At 41.9% G+C, this 12,879-nt stretch overlaps 1 protein-coding gene and 1 long non-coding RNA gene across 2 annotated transcripts in view; one reads left to right on the forward strand and one right to left on the reverse strand.

The window, feature by feature from the left end:
* Positions 1 to 5,717: 5,717 nt before the first annotated feature.
* Positions 5,718 to 6,905, reverse strand: KLF14 (KLF transcription factor 14). The gene has a single exon (XM_069588835.1). It carries the CDS (start codon positions 6,790 to 6,792, stop codon positions 5,809 to 5,811), a length of 984 nt encoding a protein of 327 aa, XP_069444936.1. The 5' UTR covers positions 6,793 to 6,905; the 3' UTR covers positions 5,718 to 5,808.
* Positions 6,906 to 7,078: 173 nt separating this feature from the next.
* Positions 7,079 to 12,879, forward strand: part of LOC138439506 (uncharacterized) — a 108,543-nt gene continuing 102,742 nt past the window's right edge. Inside the window, exons 1-2 of the long non-coding RNA XR_011256750.1 lie at positions 7,079 to 7,206; positions 12,078 to 12,134. This is a non-coding gene — a long non-coding RNA (uncharacterized lncRNA). The remainder of the gene's footprint in view (positions 7,207 to 12,077; positions 12,135 to 12,879) is intronic.

The following is a 12,879-nucleotide window of genomic DNA, read 5'->3' on the forward strand; positions in this document are numbered from 1 at the left end:
TGAGAATGCATTACCCATTGTAATGTCTTTTTCTATTTTCTTTGGGCTTATTTTCCTTTTCTTGTGGAGTTAAAAGCTTAGTTCATTTACTTCCATTTTTTTAAAATAAGAAATTTAAGGCTATAAGCTGTACTTTTCCCCCTAGTGTTGTTTGCTTACATTACTGAAGTTTCGCTATTTTGTAATTTTGGTTTCTATTCAGATCTAAATTTTTGTAATTGCTACTTTTACCTGAGTTATGTAGAAGCTTGCTTTTACATTTCCCAATATGTGGATTTGGGGTTAGGTTTTTATCATATATTTATGTGACTCCCTATCTGGAGTTTGTTGAGACATGCTATCTTACCATAGGGTCAACTAAAATTCCTGCAATCTTTCAAAGCTTGAAGTTTTCTGTAGACTTTTTATAGATACTTTTCATCAATTTAAAAATTATTTTTGTTACTAGTTTGCTAAGGTGTTTTTACTTTTTATTTAAAATTTTTTATTTTTTAAATTGAAGTATAGTTGATTAACAATATTGTGTTAATTACTGCTACATAGCATGCTAAGGTGTTTTTATATTAAATTACAAATTAGTGTTGTTTCTTTTGTCTGTTTTTTGTTTTCATCTTTTTTGACAGTGCCATGTGGCATGTGGGATCTTTCCTAACCAGGGATCCAACCCATGCCCGCTACATGGGAAGCACAGGATCTTAACTACTGAACCACCAGGGAAATCCTAGTATTGAGTTTTAACAAATATTTACTTTGGAACCAGAGATGATTTTGCTTTTTCCTTCTTAATTTCTAGTAATTTAACTACTTTAATACATTTCATGTGTCTCATCTACCCTATGCTTTCCCATACAGAGAATGGAGAATGTACACATTTGTGATCCTATTTACAATGGTAATATCACTAAGAACTAAGCTAAAAATGTTGAAGGTACATCTATATTTTCTATAAGCTTCTAATATACCTATCTCAGTGTTAACGGGATGATTTCCTGTTGCTTCCTCTGCAGATTCAGGTAGGTACCTCTCAGTATTTCCCTGGATCTGAGATCCCTGGTGGAAATGCACACTTCTGTTTCCTCTCTGAGAACTTACTTCCATTCTTCTGTTATATCTCTCTGGGCTCCAAGTACCTCCTCTACTTTGGTAATGAATAAATTACCACCCTCTTCTATAGCCTCATCTTAAGATCATTTGGCTCTTTGCCATTTTTATTTTCCAATTTGTATTATCAATGTTTTTGTGTCCTTTAAGAACACAGCATTTGTTTTAAAGAAATCCTTTTCCTCCAGATCAATTGGTCTCTCTTCCTTTATTCACTTTTCACCCTCCCAGTGCTTCCATTTTGACTTCCAGGCCTGAACATATACTTGAAACAAATATAGTTCCCACTTGATTTCCTAAATAGACCTGCTTCCTAGGGAGAGAAGAATCCAGGCACAACCCTTTTTAATACTCTTCCTAGCCTTTGGAATTAAATAGCATTGCTTCTCTCTACCTTAAATCCCCATATAACAAACATTTGCATTTCTTTTTGTATTTATGATTAAAATCCACCATTCTCTGTGACTGAACACACAACTTGAGCCCCTGAAATTCTCATCAGGGCTCATATAGTCAACACATGAGGCACCAACTTGGGACATAAATGGAAGGTGACTCTGAATACCCATATGACTTAAAGAACTTTACCCCTTCCAGGAGTCTCTCCATAGACCCTACAAAAGGATGCAATGCAAATCAAGATTAGCCCAAATTGGGTGAAACTATTCTAATGCCACCTGTTAATCCCCAGTAAAACTGAAGGGCTAGACTCTCCCAAGTTTGTTTGAAGTACACATGGAACTTCTGCCATTAAGTTTCTTAAGTTCCTCATCTGGAATTCTGGCAGAGAATAAAAGGCAGCACAGATTTTTCTATTCAATAGTGCCTTTCCCTTCTGCAGCAAGCCTATTCTTGTGAATATCTATGTGAAGCCTCAACTATATCTATGTGAATCAAGATCAGACACAGTGACCTGCAGAGCCTACTTTTGCAAAGCCCTACATCTAGTACCTCTAAAAAAATAATGACTTGCCTGTGGACACTAGCTACCATAAGCTGCTAGAACTTGAAAAGGTCAAAGAACTAAAAGGCCCCAAATCACTACAGCACTAAAGTCTGTGCCCTGGCAACCAAATGTTCCATCTTTATCTTATTTTGGTCCCCTAATTCCAGTCAGATTGCCTATTTCTCACGATTTAGTAGCCAATGCATATTTGCATGTGTTAGGGCTTAAGGAGAACAATTAATTGCATCCATTTCCTTTCTAAGTTCTCAACCAACTAGGTAATAGATACAAGAATCAGACCAATGAAGATCAAAATATCAGTATTTTGTTGAGAAGGCTGTACCTATAGCCAAATTGGGCTTTCCAAAGCCACCCCTCCACTGCGTTTCACACCCTTCCTGATCCCTCTACTGGGATTATTCACCCAAAGAATATACAAAGGAAACACTTACCTGGGGAGTTGCGAGGGGGCATGGCTGTTCCGAAAGTGGAGACAGAGAGAAGTACTCTTCAGACTTGCCTCTGGAAGGCAGGCCTGGGCCTCAGCAGGTGTGCTTACCATATGAAAGCTGGGATTTGAGTGGTGTGGGTACAGATAGCAGGCAAAGAAGTACGAGAGGCAGGCCTGGCCCACAGAAGGTGTGCTTACCATATGAAAGCTGGAATCTGAGTGGTGTGGGTACATATAGCAAGCCAAGAAGTTCAAAAAAGAGAGGAGAGCTTAGAGTGAGTAAGAATGTGTGTTCATAATGACCCTCTTCTTTATGTCTCGATCAGAGAATACAATCTTTCTTTGGAGACAAGTGAGTAAGAGGTGCAGACAGGGGCCAAGAGTGAATTCCAATATAATTGTCTACTTGGAGAATAGGAAAATAAGGACAAATAAAGATTCCTGTCCCCATAGGTGGGACAAAGCCTGTACTTTTCATTCCCTTCCAGTAGGGACAGGGGATCCCATTCCCTCATGCCCAAGGGCTGACATGGAATTCACACCCAGCCCCCAACCTATATTTCAGGAAGAATTTGATAAATAGATTCTGTTACTAGGTCATTCCTGTATCAAAACTCAGGATGGTGGGAGTAGGGCAAGGGCCAGAGGTTCAGATTGACTCCACCAAACTCCAGATATATTCACTTGCTAAGGTCCATCTGACTAGCAAAAAGAAGCAAAAGAAACACTAATAAAACTAGGAAGGCCCTTTCAAGGCATTTCACTGATAACGTCCTCAAGAGCTCTCTGGCTGCTGGAGTGAAAAGGGTAAAACAATACCCAAAGCCAAGAAAGACCAGCCTACAAATATTGCTCCCATTATCCGTCTCCCTTCCCACCACCCCAGGTCCTTGGAGAAGTCAGTGAAAGACACGCCGCGTTTAGACTGTCAGAGGCCAATCCCAGACAAAAGTCCCCGAGGTACAAGAACTCAAATAAGGACACTACTGGGGAGATTGAAAATCAAACATTATTTATCAGATGGTGATAGGAAACATCACGCTTTCTTGAGCCCAATTCCAGAATGGTCAGTGGGAGTTTCTCTCACATTAACTTCATTGGTCCGCCTACCCAACAGCAGCTCTTCTACTGAAGGGGACAAAGGAGAAGTCATCGTCCTCAAGGGGGCCCCAGAGTGCCCTTCTTATCAAGTCCCAGCTGAGGAGACAAAACAAGCAAACAAAGGACTTCCCACCACCAAAACCGCCTTCACAACTGGGGGCCTCCTCTTCCCACATGTAACTCAAGGAGAGCTCCACTCACCCTGCTTAGTCCTCAACAGGGAAACACTGTACTTCTTTAAACCCTTTGGGTCCTTCCTAAATACCTTTCCTTCACTTAATGTAGTGAGCACTTAGTAGAGTCCCTGTGTTCATATCACTTACTCTCTCAAGGAAGCTAGAGTGCCCAGGACTAGAAACTGGCATTGAAAAGTAATCTACCAGATTAAAAGATAAAGGCATTCCCACCTTAAGTCCATATTGTATGGAAGGAGGGAATGTACTCAACCTGCTTAGAAAACAGCTTTTGGGTTAAACACAATAGGCAAAGGGTTCAGCGGGAACTGGACAGCTGAAGGAACATAGAAGTGATAGTGAATAGAGAAGAAGGGGATCCTGGTGGCAGTAAGAAAGAGTGGTGCCCTTTGACTAAGAGCCCAGATTGGGTAACTAAGCATGATGGAAAGAGTCAGATAGAAGGCCAGATAACTAAATTTTAGTTATGACTTTTGCCAGCAACTCAGCATGTGACTTTGAGCTTATCTAGCCTTCAGTATCTTCATCTGCAAAATAGGGGAAAGCAGTCTGTCTAACTAGATGCCTCTTATGGTCCTTTGATAGTATGGCATCCTTCACAAGTGTGATTGATGGACTATTACAAGATATTCAGGAGGGGGGCCAAAGGGGACTTTACCAGAGCAGGAAATGCCTTTCAGCCTCATCTCTAATGAAAGGGTCACATTCACACATACATAAGCAGAGTGGCCAACAATTTCATCATAGCAGCAGAAACACAGAGAAAAATACATACTGGTGAAGCTCAATTCCTGCACTAAGGGAGCAACACGGAGGGGCTCCAAGGTCAGGGGAGAAGGGTCCTTCCATATGACAATAACTTTCACCTTTCTGTCCCTTCCCGAAATCCAGGGCAGCTGGCTTTTTGAAAGAAGCCACTCCTACTTCCCTTTCCTAAAATCACCAATTCACCTATTGCAGAAACAAAAATGCACAGATCCCAAGGGAAATAACCCACTAGCTAGCTAGAAATGAACAGAATCTACCACACCTAAGGTTACTTGGGAGTGGCAGCTGGGACCAAAAGCCCTTATTTCCCTGAACTTTAACAATGACTCTGAAAGGTCTTCATTTGGACCTGTCCCAACCACAGTCACTTGGGTTTGCCCTCTTGGTGAAGTGGGAACTCACCTGGCCCACCCTTTTATTTCTGGTGCATTTATGATTGCTTCCAAATTTTTAGACCAACCTCATTGTGAGTTAGCCAGGAAGTTACCACCCCAAGTAGGACTCCAAATGACAGGAAAAGCTAGGACAACGACGCAAGTGCAGGGTTTCAGCCCTTGCAACAGGACCTGCAAACAGACGCATGCCACTCCCCAAACACCAAGAAGCATCTCCCAGCCATCCATCCACATGGATTCTTACATGGCCTCTCCTAGCAGAGGTAGCTGGGGCAACTGGGGTGCGGAGGACATCGACCTCCTATCAACCTGGGATCCCTGTTTAAAAGATACTAAAAATACATTAGTAAACATCACTGTTTACAGAAATAGAAATCATTTCTGTTTCCAAAGGCCTCTCACCATCCCAGTCCTGGACATTCCCAAGACTGCCACCCCTGACACCCTCTCCAAGGTCCGCCCTGGAGGGTGGGTAAGACACCAGAGTCTTTTGAGACTGAGAGCTCCTCAGGCACCTGAGAATTCCAGTTTCACATCTCTGGTTCCCATGGAAGGGAGAATCTTCAGGACTCTGGAGAGTATGGGGGTTCATCCCTTCTTATCAGTTCCGGGGGTCTGTCTTGAGGCAATCCCCCCCTTTTGGATGATATACGTGTTGTAAGAATTCTTGCTATTTTCGGGCCCCCAGTCCCTCCCCAGAGTCCAACATGCCTGCCTGGACCCCCTCCCCCCACCCACACCCGCCAAAGCGGAGAAGCCAGTCTGTGCCTTGATTATAATCACTCAGGGAAAGAGGGATGGGCAGAGAAAAAGCAAGGACAGTGGCCTGGGGGATCATCCTTGCGGGAACGACTAACAGCAGTGACTGTCAGACAAGCAGGTGGTGAAGCTGGGCACCTGCCCGGGGACGGAGCCGGAGCTGTCCACCAGGTTGGCGGGTTGCGGGTCGACGCGGGGGGTGCGACGGCGCCCCCGGTACTCGATCATGTCAGGATGATAGGATGGGTGGCGGCGGGCGTGCTTGGTCAGGTGGTCGCTCCGAGAGAACTGCTTGGGGCAGAGTGGGCAGGAGAAGCGTTTCTCGCCCGTGTGCGTCCTGTAGTGGCGGGCCAGCTCGTCGGAGCGCGTAAACTTCTTGTCGCAGTCGAGCCAGTCGCAGGAGAAAGGGCGCTCACCCGTGTGGGTGCGCTGGTGGGACTTCAGATGTGATGACTTGTAATAGGCTTTGTTGCAGCCCGGAAAGGGGCAGCGATGGCGCTTGGCAGCAGGTGTTACTGGCCTCCGACGGGGGCCTGGACCCGTGGCGGGGGCGGGGCCGGCCCCAGGGGCCACGCCAGACACCGCGCCAGGGTGGGCAGGCGCTCCCGGGACGGCTGGCGCGCCAGGGACTTCGAGCGCGTCGGTGGAGTGCATGGGTCCCGAGACCTCGGCTGCGCTGGAGGCCGGGGCTGGCTGGGAGCCCAGGGTCGGGCCGGAGCACGGGGTCGGGTCGGAGGAGCCGGACCAGTCGCGCAGAACTTCCCCGGAGTACTCTCCGAAGCCCCCACCAGAGCCGCCGCGCAAGTCAGCCAAGACGCTTGCAGCCAGCAGGTGGGGCGCGGCGCCGCCCGCGCCGGGGCTAGGGGCGGGGACCTGGGGGAGCGGGGGGACCGACGCGGGCCCCGGTGGCCCCGGACCCGGCAGAGCGGACTCCGGCGGCGCCGCACCCACCTCCGAGCTGGCCGCTCCGCCCGCGCCCTCGGGGTCCGGCGGGCGGCGGTGAACCACAGCACCCGCGGACATGGACACCAAGCACTCGGCGGCGAAGTAGTCCAGGCACGCCACGGCAGCCGACATGCTGGCACCGCCGGGCCGCCGGCGCGCGCCGTCCGAGCGCGGCCGGCCGCGGGCGAGAGAGTTCTCGGGAGCGTCCGTCCCCGCTGCCTCGGAGCGAGAAGCAGGAGGCCCGGTGCGCGCCGCCCGCCACCCGCCGCCGCCGCCGCTGCCGCCGCCGCCGCCGCCGCCGCCGCCGCCGCAGCCGCCGCCGCCGCCGCCGCCGCCACCGCCGCCGCAGCAGCCGCCGCCGCGGCCGCCCGCGCGGAGCCCGCCCCGCCTGACGCGCCCCTGACGCACCGGAGCCCGCGGGGGCGGCGGGACCCGCCCCGGCCGGCAGGACACCCCTCGGAACGCGCGGCCCACCGGGGCTAAGTGATTCCTAACAGCCTAAGAAATTATCTTGTCTTCGCATTCTTGCCTCTGCCGGCGAGCCAGGTAATTTTAATAAAGAGAAAACTCCCCGATCGTAACTTCTGGGCAGCCTGCCGGCTTCGCCCCCCCTTCGCCCGCTGGTCCTCCGCCAGCTGGGTGTCCGGCGGAGTCCGCGAAACTTTTTTTTTAAGGGAAAAAAATGCTTATACCTGACATGTCTTTCGATTCATAATTACGATTGTTAGTAAAGCGGGCTGGGATTGCGTTTCACTGTTACCGCTCTCCGATCAGATTTAAAATATCCCGGAGTTTTCACCCCCCCAAAAAAAGTTTTCTCATCTAACAGTCCCGCTGTCAACCCAGGGTCCGTACCGATTCCCTAAATAGAGCCGCTACGTAGCCATTAATTAATTTTCGAACCAGAAACATTTTTAACCTTGTAAAAAGCAAAGAATCCTCTCATGGTTGAAATTGAAACTTAAAATCTTTTGAGTAACGATTTAACCATTCAGCCAACGAAAGAAAAATGCATGTTTAAACTGCATTAACCTGTCACAGGCATACAAACAAATTTCCACGCTGAAATATAAATTATAGACTAGCAGCAAGATAAACACATTAAAATGGACTCCCACAATTTTAATAATAGAAAGTCACGTTTCCAATTAGGCAACGTCTTTTATTTTTCTCTTGACAAAAATTAAAAATAAGAAAACGCAGCAAATTATATAGAATTGCTCATATGGTGTTTTGTGATTGTAGAGCTTTTTCTTTTTATATAGTCAGATATATGTGTGTGTATATGTTTATATTTCTTTGCTGCTTTCATTTTTTTCCTCCTATGACTTAAAAAAAAATTAAAAGCACACAGAAAAGCAAACAGGATAATTTCTAAAAATAGCCATAGCGTGGGTTTTGATGTATACAAGCTTTACTTATATATATTTGAATTATGTGCAGTTGATTTGCAGTTCTTTAATGCTTTTCTTTTTCTTTTGAAAATTAAAAATGCAGATACCTCAAGAATAACAAACATTAATGTATGTACTTCCTAGGATAATCAAACGTGAAATATTTGTCACATTTGCTTCAGGCTTTTTATTTATATTAAAGATTCCAGATAGAGCTGACTGTCACCTTATTTCCCTCCCCAGTTTCATTCACCTTTCTCTCTTACTTGCCTAGGTTATCAGTGTCATAAAATGTGTATGCTTCCAGTACGGTTATTATTCTTTATTACCTAATTACCTCTATATATTTACATGTAAATATAGTAAATATATATGTCTATGCTTATATGTTTTAAGTTTTCTTTATAAATGGTACAGCAAAATGTACATATCATTTTGCAACTTACTTTTCCCCCTCAATATGATTTTGAAAACTATCCATGTTGACACTTACAGAATCTACTTTATTCATTTCAGTAGTTTTATGATCCTGTCAGCTTTATTATTTTTATGGAGATTCTATTCTAAAACAAATAATTATTATAAAGCTGCTTGCTTCAAAATTTTAGACAATTAACTCTCACTCTACACATATTAAGATTGTATCAGATAGAATTCTTCACTAGCTGTTTTTAAAAAATATTATTATTTAGAAAAAAAATCTAAAGCTATTTTAAAATGCAGAGAGACTATTACAGGCACCCATGTACCTGTCTCATATAACTAGTATATGTCAGCATTTTGCCATACCTGCTTCAGGTCTGTTTTTAATTGAGCTGTTCATCGTTTCTGATAAAATTGAAGTCCCTCTGCACTCCTCCCCAAAACCATTCTACACCCTTTTCTCCAAGGCAAGTACTATCATGAATTTGGTATGTAACTTTCCTTTAGGTTTATACTTTTACTATATATGAACCCATACAAGCACAGAGTATTGCTTTGATTTTTAAAATGCACGTGTGGTATTAGACTGTACATATTTTGTAACTTGTTTTGTTTTTCCTTCCTGGTATGTTTTCATTCTTTCTCACCATGTTGATAAATATAAATCCTGTTAATTCATTTTAGTTGCTATATTATAGATCCGTGTATATGAATATGTTGGGTTTATTCATTTCCCTATTAATGAATATTGAAACTGCTGCAAATATTTTGGTATTAACAGCGATGTTCATATGAACATATGTGTTCCTGTGTCCCTTGCATACATGTGAGAATTTCTGTGTCTTCCTAATGGGGAATTGCTAGGTTACACACACGTTTTCAGTTTATTAGAGACTGCCAAATATTTTTTCAATTTACACAACTATCAGCAGTCTATAAGAGTTCCTGTTTCCCTCACATGACCTTCAACATTTCTAAATTCAGACTTTTCTTATTTCTGACAATTAGATATTTTTTGAAAACTCAGAATCTTATTGTTAATTTAAATTTCCCTCACTGCCAATGAGGTTGAGTGTTTTTTCATATATTTACTGGCTATTAAAGTTTCTGAGTGTGTGGTTTGTTTTTTCACAGTCCTCATCTATTTATCCAATGGGCTGTGAATGTTTTCATCTTCCCCCCTTTTGGTTTGTAGGAGTCCACATATACAACACTATATTGCCTCATTCTGTGACTCGTTTAACTTTTGATAACTTTTGAACTACAGAAAATTTAAAATGTAGTCCTATTCACTGATCTTTAGAGTTTGTGTCATTTGCGTCATCTTAAAGACACCTCTCCACATGTGATGCCACAAAGATACCCTCCAAAGTTTTTTCCCTTAATGTTTTAAGTTTTGTTTGCCACACTTGTAAAATGGATCCATCAGGGATTTATTTTTTGAATGGTGTAAAGTAAGAATTTAATTTTATTCTCCCTCTTTCCATATGGAAAACTGTTATTATGACTTGATTTACTAAACAGTCTTTCATTCCTTCCCTAATGGGTAATGCCACTGTGATTATAAATTAAATTTCTGTATATTCATGGACAGATTTCTACTTTGTCCTTTTCTATTGGCCAAACCAGTTCTGAGCCAGTACCACATATTTTTAATTATTATGGTTTTATAATGAATCTTCACCTATAGAAGCACATTTACCTATTTGTTCATTAAAAAAAGCTGTAACAGCTATTTTCGGACCTCTGCTTTCCTATACTAACTTTAGTATCAGTTGGTCAATTTCTGTTGACAAACCTTTCTGGTATTTTGGTCAGTTAAATTTTCAGGTTAAAGTTTGGGAGGTATGACATTTTTATAAAATTGAGTCATCTAGTATATTAATATTATTCTGATTTCCTGATATCCTTCTGTAACATTTTATGCTTTTGTGTTTAAAGCTCTTGTACTTGTTAGATTTATTCCTAGGTATCTTACTATTTTGTTGCTTTTAGAAATGGGATCCTTTAAAAATTTTTTAATGGGTTACTGCTGCTACTGGGAATTGTTACTGATTTTAGAATAATCCTTTTTTTTTTTTTGGCCATGCTGCGTGGCTGGTGGGATCTTAATTCTCCAACCAAGGATTGAACCCCAGCCCTTGGCAGTGAGAGGGTGGCATCCTAATCTCTGGATTGTTTCAGCAAATATGCTTAACTTTCTTACTAAAGTTTATTTGCAAATTCTCTTTTATTTTTATGTAGATAATATTATCTCTGAATGATACTCTTGATACTTTCTCCTTTTATCTCATTGAATGGACGGGGACCTCCAATATAATGTCAAATAGTAAGCAATATTTTCCTATTTCTGTCTCATTGAGAATGTTTCTAGTGTGTCATCATTATTTATGATAGTTGCTATAAGTTTTTGATAGAAACTCTTTATTAGGTTAGGGAGTCCTTTTCTCTCCCAGTTGAGTTTAAAGAAGGAATATTTTTAAACAATGAAATGAATATTGAATGTTATTAAGTGCTTTTTCTAAAACTTTTGAGATGATAATTAGTTTTGTCTGATATATTAAAGTAATGGATAACTTTGATAGGTTTTTCTACCATGGATTTTTCCTTGCATTCATTGACATAAATCTTGCTTTGCCATGATGTACTATTATTTTTTAATACACCACTTATGCAATTTGCAAGTGCTTTTTTATTGTAGCATCTATGTTCATAGCTGATACTGGCTTATAATTTTCTTTTCCTGTGCTACCTTTGTCCAGGTTTATACTACTCTCATGAAATGCATTTAGATGTTTTTCTGTTATCTGTAACAATTTGTATATAATAGGTTCTGTTGTTTCTTGAATGTTTGGTAAATCTCATCTGTGAAACCATCATATTTTGAAAATTCATTTCAGTTTCTCTCATGATTATTAGTTTATTTGGATTTTCTGTATCTTCTTGAGTCAACTTTGGAAATTCACATCTTTTCTTTAAAAATTAGATATTACAATCAAGCTTCTAAAATTTTGGTATGTGATTCATAACATACCCTCATTATTTAAAAATTTTCTATGGTATCTGTAGTTATATCCTCCTTTTCATTCCTGATATATATTTGTGAATTCTCTGTTCTTTTTTGTCTGAGCAGAGGGTTTGTCTACACTTTAAGACAAACCTGTACAAGTTTGTCTGTAGTCTTTTAAAAAATAGCCAGCTTTTGCTGATCATATCTGTTACTTTTAAAATATATATTTGTTTAATTGCTGTATTTATTTTTTATTAATCTCTTATTCTTTTTGTCTAGTTTAGCACATTACATCTTCTCTTTTTTTAAAAAAAAAAAAGTGTTTCAACTGAAATACCTAACACATTAATTTCCAATCTTTCTTATTTTCAAAAATATAACTTAGGTCTATAAATTCCCATTGAAGAGAAGTTTCTTATGTCTTGTCTTTACTCCACAGGTTTCAAAATAGTGCTTTCGTTGTCATTCAGTTCTACATCATAATTCTGTTGTGATTTCTTAGCTGTTAAATTTTCAGAAGGGTGCTTTTTGTAGATGACAGGATCCTTCCTACCAACAGTGCAGAAAAAGTAACATTTACTTTTGTGTAGGTGATCACCTAAGGGAAGATCTTTCTGGAACGAAAAGGAGGTGCCTCCGTGTTGAAGGTAAGTATTTGCTCATGTTTTTCTTCATCTGTGGATGTGGTGCTGATATTGCAGTTTGTCTAGATGGCGCTCTTGGATTTTCGAAAAGCAGTGCAAATGAGGGTCTTGGGGCTGGGGCGCTAATACTGGTTTGGAGGTTGCTGAAGGAGCTCTTCCAGTTCCAGTGGAAGATACACAGTCCTTCAACTGCTGGGAAGGATCTCCTGATAGATTTCTTTGTATGAAAAGAAGCAGAATTGGAAGAAATTGCAGGGAAGAGACGCTTTATACATAGATAGTTTCTCTGGATAGGGAGGGGAGTTTTCTGGTTGTTTCTTGGAACTGAGTTGAGTTTGTTTCTTGGGATTGATTGACTCTGGTTGTTTCTCTGAATAATGGACAGGGCATCAGTTGTTTAAGTTGATGAGAAGACTTTGGGGTTTTTGTGTAACTGGTGCTCTATCACTTGAGCTAATCTGTAACCAGTGTATCTTGTGTAGCCTCTTAAGAATTCGCTCTGGATGCATAATGGAGGATTATTTGAAATGGAAAGTAGAATAAGAGTAATTTCTCAATGTAGTGTTTACTGTGACTTGAAAGAAGTGTTACAGAAATGATCTCTCTCCCAAGCTTATTCAGAAGCTTGCAAGAGCAACATCAAAAATATGTTCCTGAAAGCCTAGAGAGATTGACCTGCCCACCCCTTTGGTGATAAGTGGTTCAAAGGAGGCACATAGTAGGCATCCTCTAAATATATATGGAACAA

Source organism: Ovis canadensis, chromosome 4 (assembly GCF_042477335.2).
Source record: "Ovis canadensis isolate MfBH-ARS-UI-01 breed Bighorn chromosome 4, ARS-UI_OviCan_v2, whole genome shotgun sequence".
Lineage (NCBI taxonomy): Eukaryota > Metazoa > Chordata > Mammalia > Artiodactyla > Bovidae > Ovis > Ovis canadensis.

Bases quoted from the DNA above. Each gene is read 5' to 3' on its own strand.
- KLF14 (XM_069588835.1), bottom strand. From the start codon at position 6,792: ATGTCGGCTGCCGTGGCGTGCCTGGACTACTTCGCCGCCGAGTGCTTG.